General features: G+C 36.7%; 2 protein-coding genes and 1 pseudogene across 7 annotated transcripts; all 3 read right to left on the bottom strand.

Annotated features, from left to right (window-relative positions):
• On the bottom strand, positions 1-4,879 carry LOC110749052 (G-type lectin S-receptor-like serine/threonine-protein kinase At4g27290). 3 transcript variants are annotated; one of them, XM_021949071.2, is made up of 9 exons: positions 4,740-4,879; positions 4,440-4,483; positions 2,223-3,428; positions 1,858-1,992; positions 1,610-1,734; positions 1,330-1,540; positions 923-1,160; positions 684-834; positions 1-590 (listed from the first exon to the last, which is right to left on the bottom strand). In XM_021949071.2, the coding sequence occupies exons 3-9, from the start codon at positions 3,397-3,399 to the stop codon at positions 282-284; spliced, it is 2,346 nt and encodes a 781-aa protein (XP_021804763.2). In that variant the 5' UTR covers positions 3,400-3,428; positions 4,440-4,483; positions 4,740-4,879; the 3' UTR covers positions 1-281. The 3 variants fall into 3 exon arrangements, with proteins under 3 accessions (XP_021804763.2, XP_088108627.1, XP_088108626.1); XM_088252501.1 differs by having other exon boundaries at positions 4,420-4,483; XM_088252500.1 differs by having other exon boundaries at positions 2,223-4,483.
• On the bottom strand, positions 4,558-6,143 carry LOC110749043 (serine/threonine-protein kinase BLUS1-like; annotated as a pseudogene).
• A 41-nt stretch (positions 6,144-6,184) lies between these two features.
• On the bottom strand, positions 6,185-11,618 carry LOC110749053 (quillaic acid 3-O-glycosyltransferase CSL1-like). Of its 4 annotated transcripts, none has more exons than XM_088252504.1 (8): positions 10,933-11,618; positions 10,648-10,743; positions 10,295-10,429; positions 9,802-10,014; positions 9,541-9,640; positions 8,775-8,947; positions 8,318-8,671; positions 6,185-6,816 (listed from the first exon to the last, which is right to left on the bottom strand). In XM_088252504.1, the coding sequence occupies exons 1-8, from the start codon at positions 11,581-11,583 to the stop codon at positions 6,271-6,273; spliced, it is 2,268 nt and encodes a 755-aa protein (XP_088108630.1). In that variant the 5' UTR covers positions 11,584-11,618; the 3' UTR covers positions 6,185-6,270. The 4 variants fall into 4 exon arrangements, with proteins under 4 accessions (XP_088108630.1, XP_021804765.2, XP_088108629.1 ...); XM_021949073.2 differs by having other exon boundaries at positions 8,775-8,959; XM_088252503.1 differs by having other exon boundaries at positions 10,648-10,776.
• Between the last annotated feature and the right edge of the window lie 1,056 nt (positions 11,619-12,674).

Consider the following 12,674-nt stretch of genomic DNA (forward strand, 5'->3'; position numbering starts at 1 on the left):
TTCACATACAGTACTTTAGTTATTTTGACCAATTGAATACAATTCTATAGCCACTCCCATATTCAATCTCGTGGCAGCCGGTCTCTTACAATGCAATACTACATGTTTATGATGCTTGTGCATTACTCTGTAAACAGTAGGTAGTCTAGATTTACATTTTACTTTTCTGAATAAACCTCCCATTGAGGTTATGCCTTTCTGTCTGTTTGCAAGAAAATTCATCAGCATCGATGTCAAAATGCGTTAAATCCGAATTATGAGTCCAAGGTGCCATGTGTCAGTTATCTAGCTTCCTCTGTTGAAATGGTAATACTGCTTCCTGTCTGGCTACTTTTACCTTCGTCAATTATGGTGTCGTCCATGGAACTTCGTTCTGTAAAGAATCCTGGCTCCTTTGGTTGAGGTAATGTTACTCCTTCATTGCTTAACATGACAACCACTGATGACATGACTGGTCTGTCTTTTGGAAGCGCTTGAACACACAATAGACCTACCTGAATGCACCTCAGCACCTCAAACTCAAAATATGAGTACCCCAAGCAAGGATCTATTAGCTCCAAACCCTTATTTTCATTCCACAGTAACCATGCCTGGAACAATTCAAATTTATATGACTTTAGTCATAAACATGGAAAAACTAGAGGATCAAAATTAGAACACGCATATAAGCATTAAATACCTACATGTCCCAGAAGACTGTGATGGTGATCTGGATGATGAAACCCTCTGTTCTTTCTGCCACTTACTATCTCTAACAAAAGCACTCCAAAACTGAACACATCGGATTTCTCTGAAAACTTCCCATCAATTGCATACTCGGGAGACATATATCCACTGCATGCAAAAAAAAACACAACTTAAGTACTTAGTTAATGTTACAGAAACGAGGATTCCTTTCATGGTCTAGGTTAGTGTAACTCACTATGTCCCAATTACTCGTTTTGTTTTTGCTTCAGTTTGATTGCGTCCAAAAATCCTTGCTATGCCAAAGTCAGATATTTTGGGGTTCAGCTCATCATCAAGTAAGATGTTGCTACTCTTAAGGTCTCTATGAATGATTCTTAATCTGGAGTCTTGGTGGAGGTAGAGAAGTCCTCGAGCAATTCCCATGATAATGTTCAATCGCTTTTGCCAATTCAGCAAAACCTTTCTATTTTGATCTGCACAAGTTATCCATCACGTCAGTTCATTTGGTTCAGTTTTCCTCCTTCGTGACATAAACAGAGCTAAATAGGACTCTGTTTAATTGCATAAATTTCACTGAAAAGTAGTAAATGAACATTTAGGTTACGTAATTAATACGAAACAATGGAGGACATAATCTTATACCGAAAATAAAGCAGTCCAAGCTTTTGTTGGGCATGTACTCATAGATAAGCATCCTTTCTTCTCTTTCAATGCAGCAGCCCAAAAGTTTAACAAGATTGCAGTGTTGGAGGTTGGCTATCATTGTAACTTCATTCTTAAACTCTTCAATACCTTGCCCAGAATCTTTTGAGAGTCTCTTTACAGCTATGAAGTCTTCTCGGGTTAGGTTGGCCTGAAAATTAAGTATAAATATGTTAGCTCATAAGTTCATGCACACTAACGTCAACTATAGCTCTGTTACCTTGTAAACTGGACCGAAACCTCCCTCTCCTAGTTTGTTTGTGTGAGAGAAATTATTGGTGGCGGTTGCAATTGTCTTAAAATCAAACAGTGGCAACTCCCAGTCCTCCTTAATTGATCTTGAGCCTGTAACATGAAAAAGAGTAAAAGAACAAAGAAAAACATTATTATCCAATGACAATGGCTTTGTCAATACATAAGATTTCCTCCAGGGTACAAAGGTTTAGATTCCTGCAAATGCAAGCTTACCTGTGGATGTGGATACATTCCTTCCTCTCTTCTTCAGAAGTATATACCAGCATAACAAAGCCAGAAGAGAAAGCACAGAAACTGCTGATATGACCGAGATAAGTATAACCCTTTTGTCCTTCTTGCCGGTACCACCTAAAGATAATGTTATGTAATAGATAACGTTGAGAAATTAAATCACAGATTTTTGTGTTTGATTTCTCTAAGTAAATCTCACAAATTACTATTTATTTAGTTTGGTGTATTCACACTTTTATTATTGCCATTTCAGCAACTGCTCTTGCTAATGTACTGCATGTTAATGATTAAGGGCTTCAATTAAGATCAGGATCTAAAAACATTATAAAAGCAAAACAATGACTTACCAAGTTCCGAAAGTGGCATCCTAATGTGTATATCTTGCTCACTATCTTCTTCAACGAACTCTCGCATATCAATTAGGTCGCCAAACCACATCAGACAGCCACTTCCTCCATTACGGATATCTGTATTAGCATAAGCTACACAAGAACAATTCCTCAAGCACTCTGCCTCACATTCCTCCACACTCATTTTCATGTTCACCTGAAACTCCAACAGGTCTGGCAATTTCACATTTCGAACTTTCAAAAACCCTGCTCCCTTCTGGCAATCCAGTGGTGTCTGCCTAATGCACCCACTTTCCCAGTTAAGCACATCCCATTCGTTTTGCGATTTCGGAACAAACCCCTGCAGGCACTCACAACTTGGAGACTTGGAAGTTTTGCAAATTCCATTTGCTCCACACTCCCTGTAATTGTCACACCTGTCATTCAGCAAAGTATACATAACATCCCATTCGGTGGTTCCCTTCTTCAGCACCAGCCGCTGGGCCAAACCAGTTTCAGACAGCTTCACTCTTGTTAGAATAGAGCTATCAGTAGCCTCATACATATAATACAACTCATTTGTATCATACACATAGATTGGTTTCACAACTCGTTTGTTCCCAGCATCAGGAGTACCAGTAAATCGAATACCATTCCAAGGCCCGGTACGGAACAATTTCTTTGATCCTTTGGCAACAACAAGCTGAGGCAACATCAGATTATCAATCCCATATGTATATTCTCCAAGAGATGGGTCACTAGCATTTTTCCAAGAAGTCAAGAATCTGTTGAGGCCTGTTCTGAAGTCCCATCCAACCTTCATGTCTGGTAATAGAGTATCTGATGGGAAATTGAAGCTTTGCCATATATAGTGTTCTGAACCTGTTTCAGCCTTGTCTCTGACAACAAGGTTTCCAGTCTCCAAAAGCTGTGCAACAGGATTTTCTACTATTTGGGAAGAAATGGTAGACCAAATGGTGTTGTTCATTTGGTCTAGAAGGACCAAACTTCCATTTTTGGTTAATGTCAAGGCTCCATTTGATCCTGCAAGTGGGTTCTCTCTGTTTGCAACCCATAGAACAGTATTTGGAAAGTTTTTGTACCATAATCCTAGATACCAGGTTTTCGAATTCCCCGCTGAAAAGAGTCCTAATTCGAAGCTTTGGCCGGAAGAAACCAAGGTGTCTGAGCCCATGATGGACTCTAATGCAGATATGGTATCAGCTGCAGTGGACAAATTCAAGAATGAAAATTGGATTAGAGAGGCAAAGAAGATGAGAGTAATAAGGCTCTTCATGTGTGATATTTTCTTTTTGAAGAATTGGGAAAGTTCTAGCTTAGCCTTGAAAAAACCAAATTGGAAGGAGGCAAGTATTTTGTACCTTGCAGGGCTTGTAGCAGCCCTATCATTGTTGCTTGGTCTAAAATTATTGAAGTTTATTACAATGGTGCCCATAATTCCAATAGTTTTTTCTTATCACAAATTACTTTCAAACTGATATAGTTAAAGAAAGAAAATCAAAGAGATAGACTATTTAATAAATATAATATGATTAACCAAGTTTGAGTTTTGTGTTGTTTTCTTCTTTACCAATGTGCACTGCTTGTCAGCCGCTTCTTCTTTTTTTAATCTTTTTTTCTTTGAATTGATGTTTACACAATTGCAAGATTTCTTGTTGACTTTGAGAAACTACATAACAAGGCACTGCTTTTTGTATAAGTTAGCGTCTCTATCTGTTGAATCTTTCTAAACCTCAGCTCACTAGGAAAATATTTGACCATTTGTTCCAAAAATCTTTTATTAAGATGGTGTTTGTTTGCATATGTGACTATTTAAATACATGAGATGTGTATCAATGTGTTTACAAGTTGTGCATAATATATTATCATCATGGAGTGGAAAATAGAACCCTTGACCTAGTCGAGGAGGTCCATATTCAACGGTTGTAATGGGAATTGAGTTTCCAGTGAGGCTTCTTCCTTCACCTATTACTGGTCAACCTTTCCATTGTTTGTTGGTATTTTAGTACTATTGTAAAACTAATTTTAGAAGGGTAAATCGAAAAGTTGGACGAATTCAAGACAAAATATCGGAGCAGAGAGACATGGAAGATGAAAGAAATGCCCTTCATCTGATGTAGAAAGGGGACCAAACACCCAAAGCAAAGAGACTAACACACAGGTTCTAAACAGACAGACAGGCAAAGCAACTAACATAGTCTCAGAGCATCACACCTTCTCCATCGCGGAAACCATCTTGTTCCAGCCCACCAAACCCTCTGAACACAAGGATATATAAAATGATAATTGAGTTATACAATTGATTTGGTATAAAAGAAAACAAAAACAAAGACAGAGAGAAATAAAATTCTAGAATTGCCAAGACTTTGAACATTCAGATCATGTTTTATGCACTGAATAACAATATAGGTTCTTCATTAGTCCTCTTTTCCTATTGGCATTACAACTAGATCCTATAACAAACAAGATAACATAAAAACTGGAAGTATCATAAAAAGATCATGTTTTATCGACCTTCCATTGATGTGGTTATTTCATTTTCTGTATAAAATTGTTCCTTCTTGTCCTTGCCTCCAAATCAATGGAGCATCTTTCCAGAAAGAAAGCAGGTTGTTTAGGCCAAGCCAAACTTGCTCCCTCGTTCGCCAACATGAAAACTGCAGATGACATTCCTGGCCTGTCTGCTGGGAATTTCTGAACACATAATAAACCCACATGAATGCATCTAAGTACTTGAGATTAAATGCAGTATTCTTTCAAGCATTTGTCCAATAGTTCCAAGGATTTGTCTAATAGTTCCAAGGATTTGTCTTCATTCCATAGCAACCATGCCTAATCAGTTGCAGAGCAACCTCTCTGCAGTGGGCCTCTTGTTCGGGTCCTGATCAAGGCAACAACCCACCAAGTCTTTAAAGGCCTTAGAGAACTTCTTGCTCTTGTAATTATTGTCGTGACTATTTTCATAATCCGAAAACCGAAACCGCTTCGTGATCTTCAAAAGCAGAGACTTTGAAGGAGGCAAGTTAGACAGGTGAGGCCCCCCATGAGCCAATTCCAGAGCTGTGATCCCAAAAGACCATACATCCGCCTTGCATCCGTACCCATTGTGCGAGTGTATCACCTCAGGCGCCATCCAGTACGGCATCCCAGCAATGTCGTTTAACCGAATCGATGACTCTCCACTCGAATTGGCCTCATAAACAGAAGCAGAAACCCCAAAGTCTGCAACTTTCACCGACCCATTGGAGTCAATCAAGATATTACCAGCCTTGATGTCTCTGTGGAGGTGCCCTTGATCATGAAGATACAACATGGCGTTCAGTGTCTCCATGAGGACGACAGCAATGCAGGGATCCGGTAGGCCTTCGAGGAAAGCAGAGGAGATTATGGATTAGAGCGACACGGCGGACATGAACGGCATGACCACCCAAAGATGACGGTCCACAGCGAAAGAAGAATGGGCGCTGAAGATATTGGGGTGTGAGAGAAGAGAGAGCTTCTAGGTTTCACGTCGAATGTTGTCGAAACATATTGGGCTTAAATTATGTTGAGCTTAGGCTAGGCTAGGCTAGGTTCAACCCAAACTTGTTGGGCTTAGCTCTGGTCATTATCAAACACATTATTGGTGAAATTTCTTCCATATTATTGCTCCACTCTATAGAACGCCTAATTTGAACGCAAAAGCAGTAGAATTCTTTAGTGAATAAAAGATATGGTTATTAACTTGCAGACTAGTAGTAGCAGGTTCGAACCTCTATGACATCATAGTAGTGTGTGTGAGAAACTCTCCATCTCATGTAGTTTAGACTATCGCTTGTACTCGAACCAGAAAAAAAAAAAGGACCTTAACTTGCAAAGCAATGGTCTTAGGTTTGAACCATCTTGACACCTTAGTAGTGTGTGTGCGAGAAACCTCATTCCCCGTATAATTGACTATTGCTTGTATTAAAAAATAATAATAAGAACAATAAAAGCATACAAAACATATTATTAACTTAGAAAAATGGAAATATCATGGACACCGGCCATGGCCCTGTTGTCCTTGCTACATGAAAATAATACAACCCAAAAAATAGAAAATCAAGGAAACTATGGCAGAGAGTAATGTGACTGATGGTGGAATGCGACCACTGTCTTTCCTTATCAGCATCCCTTCAACGATAGGATAGTTCATCAAAATGACATAAAAGGGTATGAATACTTGTATGAAAAATTTGTCCAACTCCCCCAAAAAGATGACTCTAGAAATCCCAACAGCAAAGGAAGCAATGTTCAAGATCACCAGAGCAGCCATTGGAGCAAGAAATAATATTGATGTTTGGAAATCAAACACCCCCATATTGTAACGCTTGAGTTGCTCAGCATCGTCAACTTTGTTGGTTGGGAAAAAACTGGCTTCTCTCATACCAATTTTCTTCATTAAGGCATCCACACTGCCATATAAGCGAGATGTTATTGACTTCATCATCCATATCCTTTGCTCATTTATCCAATGTCGAAATGTAAATCCCGTTGAGAGAACCTCGTACAAATGTTTCGAAATCGACGATAGGAATACAAACGAAAATACGATGAAGTATGAATTTGAGAACTGCAAATCCAAGAACAAGACCAATATGTATTAGGATATTGCATGACACTAAATCAAATTGAAGATTTTATGACGAGAGTTATTTTTTTATGAGGGCGGTAGAATAGAATGGTTGACTACAAGATAAATATTTATAGGGCTTGTTCAATATAGGTCCCTACATTTTCTATTTCCTAGACATATATCCATCACTTTATAAATCTATGTGTAAAACCCAATTTCAAACTTAAATGACTAGTTGGATATAAGAGGTCACAATATTCCTATGATTTTACATTGTTGCCACAAGACTTCATATTTTATTTATAATTTATTTCAAGCATTTCATTAACTGCCATAATTGTAATTAATATTTTATCCAATAGGTACATTATTTACCCATATTTACCCATAGAAAATATAGGTACATTATTTACCCATAGGTAAATTATTTTACAATATACCTATAAATGCATATAGGTAAATGTAGAGGCATAGGTTGCTAAGAGAAAATGTAGGTAAATTCATGTACCTAAACACATAGGGGTCAAATAGAGAGCAACATGTTATTTCCCTTTGAACAAATTAATTTCAAACCATAACAATTATTAAATTTGGAAATTGGTATAAATAAAAGGAAATAAATAAGCTATCAATTTGAAAATTAAAATACGAAATGATCAAGTAGTCAATTTTTTTTTTTTTTTAAACGAGTATATTCTTAGTTTTCTATAGGAGGAACGAGTATATTCAAACCATACGGCAGTAATTACACCAAGCTTTAATTACTTTTTTTTAAATAAGGAAAAAACTGACCCATTAAATCCTTGAAATCTATACAAAATTGAAACACAATTAATAGGCATTGAATTGCGGCTAATTTCTTAAACAAATCACATTAAAAATGTAATCAAGGGTATTATAGGAAATTTTAAAATATAACATTTAACACATTAAACTTGATTCGGGAACTTGATGAGTTGGATCCTAGTCATCGGGTTTTTCTTATAAAAATTGGGTTTTATATATAGAAAAATAAAACAATGGGTTGTAGATTAGAAAATATTAATTTGAAGGGGAAGAGTCAAATTTACTAATATATATTTGTTTATATTGTGAGATTGTGAAACTGTGTATGTGATCCACACACTCAATCAAGAATAAACCTACTCGCACTAGTAAAAATGACCTCAATATTCACGGATATTTAGTGGTTATTGCCTTCTAAATGGGCATAGATACATGTCCCTACTTATAATTGTTTGTGTCATTTAGTTAGTATAGGAACCCGTATATGTGCTCAATTAGGGGCCAATAACAACCAAACATCCATAACTATTGAGGCTTTTAACTGGTATCAATAGTTCAGATTCACAGTCTTTGTCGTCAGATAGTGTGACAAAAGATATATTTATTTTATTATATATAAGAATTTCTTTAAAGATAAGTACTCTGTATCTTGAATCATTTGCGCAAAAGATATTTGATAGGAAGAAATATTTATATAAAAAACTTTAATTACCTCTGGGTACAAAGGAATACCATTGAGTAGGCAGAGCTGAGGTATGGTAGCAAAGCACCACAATGGCAAGAAATAGAAAATGGGGAAAAGAGCAAGTTCTGCATAACACATGCTTTGAACGAAAGTGTACGTTTTCAAAGGGCCATATATAAGAGGACAAAACTTGGAGATAGCAACATCAACCAACCCAGAGGTCCATCTAGTCCCTTGGACTAAAAAGTCATCCAAGTTGGTGGTGCCACTGCCCAAGAACTGTGGCCTTGGTGGATTACAATACACTGAAATCCAACCTTTGCAATGCAAACGAAACCCTGTGAAGTAATCTTCCGCCACAGACCCATACATGAAACCAACCTGCCATAAATGAAAGAAAGACCACAATTATTATTATTATTATTATTATTATTATTAAGTTGAATGATACAATGGGCATGGTTTTAATAGTAATTGTACTTGCCTCTTCCCCCCATTCGGTGCCATTTTCGAAGGCACAAGAGGCTAGAAGTTGGGCTTCATTTAGCAATGCATTCTTTCTGTGGATGAGCATATCAGGCTTGTTGTTTTGGTGGAGGGATTTGATGAACTCATTGGATGGACCAAAAGATTGTCTAAGTTTCATGGGATCCCCATCTGGAAATTCAACTGTGAAACCAGCATTTAGCTATAGAAACTCTTGATTAATTATAACATACAAGAAAGATAAATGTACATGGATTAATACAAATACATGCTTATATAATGTCTAAGAATATATACTCTTAATGGATAAGGGGTTCGTAGCTCAAGTGGTTAATAGCAAAGCATTTACCCTTGCACCCGATGTCCTAGGATAAACTTGTCGGGATAATAACAATTTAATTTTTATGGGTGATTGCAGATTGGTGTTTTCTTTTTCAAACCATAGCATTCCTTGAAGCAAAGATTAATACAATCAAACTGAAATGATTGGTGTTGATGAGTGACAAAAATTGGGTGATTGACTGTTCGGTATTTATGAAGTGGTACAACAAAGACAATTACACATATGAATTATATGATATATTAACTAAAAAAGGAGTGTAAGTGGATAAAATTGGAGTGGGGAAAAATCACCAATATATATATATATATATATATATATATATATATATATATATATATATATATATTAGCCAGCTGCAATTACCAAGTCGATCCAAGTAAAAAAATATATTCAAAAACACCCATGACGAATGCAAACACACCTTCATGTATGGAGTTTGAACATAAGGACAACCTCTTGATGTAATAGCCAGTACCAGACACACATGGCCCTCCAACCCCATCAAAACCTTGCCATAGAAGCTTTGAAAGTAGTCAAGACCAACAAGTCATAAAATTGTCAGATATATTATTGCACATAAAATATATATATGATTTTCTTTAATTATATTTAGGGGCTAATTTGTAATTAAATATATTAATTCATGTATAACTAAAGTGAAGTTTTGTCCTTGAATCCATACCCAAAATGTCGACCTCAGCTGACTGTCATAGATATCATTATTACTGATGTTGTGAAACTTTTGAGGGAATTGAACAAGTGCTAGGGAGGGTGATATCTTTGGGTCAAGATGGAAACACATTGCTTGCCGAGCCGAACTTGGATCGTGGCAATGCATGTCACAATCAAGCCCTAATACGTAAGGAGAATTGCTTATCACACCAGAGACCCGTAGCTGGATAACAATAAGTGCACAATATATTAATTTACACGTAAATAAATAAATATATGGATACGTAGAAAAATTGTTCACTTGTCAAATAGTCGGGCATGTATAAATTATGTCGAACTGTCACTTTGGATCGATAATAAAATGAATCATTAGTTTGAATATGTGGTGCTAGATTCATAGCTTTGTTAATACGTAACATACTATAGACATTTGATAAGAGAATATTACCGTAGATGCATAAATAGAGAAGATTAGCTAAAGATCAAAAGAAAGAGATACATACAAGAACATTGAGCGCTCCAGCCTTAAAATGATGAGGATGAGAAGGCCTTTTCTCACGAGAAACATAAACAAGGAGAGGCATATTTTCGGTTTCATTTTCTTGAATTGCATCATCACTGGACGTTTCTTGTATAACCTGCCAAATTTTCAGATATGGGTTATGATCATGAATTTATGTTGGGGGTGCGGACATATATTTTTCGTTTTTGTTTTTTTTTAGTATGGAATGTTTTTTTTTTGTCATTGATATTTATTTAGAAGGTGTAAAAGTAAAAGATTTCTTTTACATTGATGATAATATATGTATATCAAAACCAAATTAGTCAACAAACAATACCAAACGTTGAAATATACCTCAATCACTGCAGGGTGATCTCGACTCAGTCCTCTCCTTGTGTCCCCAACCGTTGCTCTTTCTCTTACTCTTTTCTTGAACACCTCATATTTCTCCTGCACCCAAATCTCCCCCATCAACTCTGGTAGCTAGAAACACCATTAATATAATATATAATGTATTGTCACACATGTTCCATGGCCAGCTTTGTAAGTAATAAAATGTTGTATTGGTTAGTATGCAAAAATTTCAACTCTCATTTTATCGCTAATTTTCAAAATAAATAAATTTCAACTCTCATTCACCTTAATATCTTCTCTCTCTTCAATGAACTCGCTGCCGCCAAAATCAGCATCCTCCTCTTCTGCAGAGAAATAAGCCTCCGGAGCCCTGCACTTGATCCCATACCTCCTACAAAATGGAAGCCACCACTTTGCAAACCTCCAAGCCTCTCTCATACCCTTCAAAGTCACAGCAGCACCACCATCATCGGACAGATACACATGAAGTTTCTCTGGCGGATAGTCCATTGCCATGGCAGATAACACAGTGTTCATCACCCCTACTGTTGGTTCCTTCTCCGGATTTGCAGTGCAGATGAACACATCAACAGCTGGGAGCTTATCATCGCCAGGCAGCCTCTCTGGGAAAGCGGTTCGCGAAACGGGACGCCATCGAAAAGACTGGCTGAGGAGCCACTCGAAGGATAGGAAGATTTCCGAGACAAACACAAGAAGCCATGCTAAGGTGGTTGCTTTGGTTTTGGTAGTGTCTTGGAAGAAGAAGAAAGAAGCTCTGTAGTAAAGCAAGAAGATTAAAGCTATAGAGTGGAAGAATATATGTGTCCGGTTGATGAAGATTGAAAGCTTGTGGACATGGCAGAGATGAAGGGGGAGCTTAGAAGAACTCTCCATATCTTCTTCTATTGTGTCAAGTTTTGTGCTTGGTATGTGCATTCTCTCAACACACACAAGTATCAACTGCCTACACCCTCCACCTCCTTTTAAAGGACCATAACACTGTTTAATTAAATAATTCAAAATAAAAATGTAGAGGAATTGAGTGGTGATTGATATATGCCTGAATTATATGTATTCAAGAGAGAAGATATGGTTCTGTTCTATGGGCTGTTAGGCCAATAGTTATTATTTTTATTTTTATTTTAATACAATTGATAGTCTAAATTAGTTTCTCACACACATTATTAAAGTGTCATAAGAGTTTGAATATGACATCATTGGTCTGCAAGTCAATGCCTTTTTCACTATGTTAGACTCCGTTGGCGGGGCATACAATTATTTTATGACCAAACGACAAAGAGTTGACTCATAAATTAAAGTAAAACTAAGTTTTATGAAAATTTAAAAATAAAAATATGTTGAAAATTGTTTTCAGTTTTCTTGATCAGCAAGACATCATGACGGCTGACTTGTGTGACTATGTATTTCAATGTGGACGACTAATTACTTTCTCTACTTACATTACAATAATATGAGACAGATAGATACCATTGACATCTTCCCAACTAATTTGTTTCTAATTGCAAACGACCACTAGTGTAGTGGTCCTCAAAAAATTAATTTCTAATTACATCATTAACTTGTGATTCTCACACTTGTCATTACAATAATATAAGAGAGAGATACCATTGACATCTTCCCAACTAATTTGTTTCTTAATGCAAACGACCACTAGTGTAGTTTATATCATTAACTTGTGATTCTCAGACTTGTTATATGTTTGGATATTAATCAAGTTTACGTCCCAAAATTGGCCACAGATTGTCCAAGTCCATTACGTCTTATGTTGTTGAAACTTCTCTGCGGCTAAGTCACGGAAGCTTTTGGTACAATCAGCAAAAGAATATATTCTTGTTGTTTTTCATTGGCAAAAACGCGACGTCGTGGGGGAATCCTCTTCGTGATTTCCGAGAAGTTACAAAGAAGCTCATTCTATAGATACTGTAAAAGCCAACTCATGTTTCCACTCTATTTTCATTACGAAGATGTATCACGTCATACCATCGAAGAGTGTCACACTTTGCGTG

Source organism: Prunus avium, chromosome 4 (assembly GCF_965620075.1).
Source record: "Prunus avium chromosome 4, drPruAviu1.hap1.1, whole genome shotgun sequence".
NCBI lineage: Eukaryota > Viridiplantae > Streptophyta > Magnoliopsida > Rosales > Rosaceae > Prunus > Prunus avium.

Excerpts from the sequence above, each read along its gene's own strand:
- LOC110749052 (XM_088252500.1), bottom strand. The coding sequence starts at position 3,660 with ATGGGCACCATTGTAATAAACTTCAATAATTTTAGACCAAGCAACAAT. Across the intron at positions 1,161-1,329 it reads CTTGGACTGCTTTATTTTCG|ATCAAAATAGAAAGGTTTTG; the intron begins GTATAAGATTAT and ends TAACTTGTGCAG. Across the intron at positions 835-922 it reads AAACGAGTAATTGGGACATA|TGGATATATGTCTCCCGAGT; the intron begins GTGAGTTACACT and ends TTTTGCATGCAG.
- LOC110749053 (XM_088252502.1), bottom strand. The coding sequence starts at position 11,583 with ATGCACATACCAAGCACAAAACTTGACACAATAGAAGAAGATATGGAG. Across the intron at positions 9,641-9,801 it reads AGCTGAGGTCGACATTTTGG|CTTCTATGGCAAGGTTTTGA; the intron begins GTATGGATTCAA and ends CTACTTTCAAAG. Across the intron at positions 8,960-9,540 it reads TTCAAACTCCATACATGAAG|TTGAATTTCCAGATGGGGAT; the intron begins GTGTGTTTGCAT and ends CTGGTTTCACAG.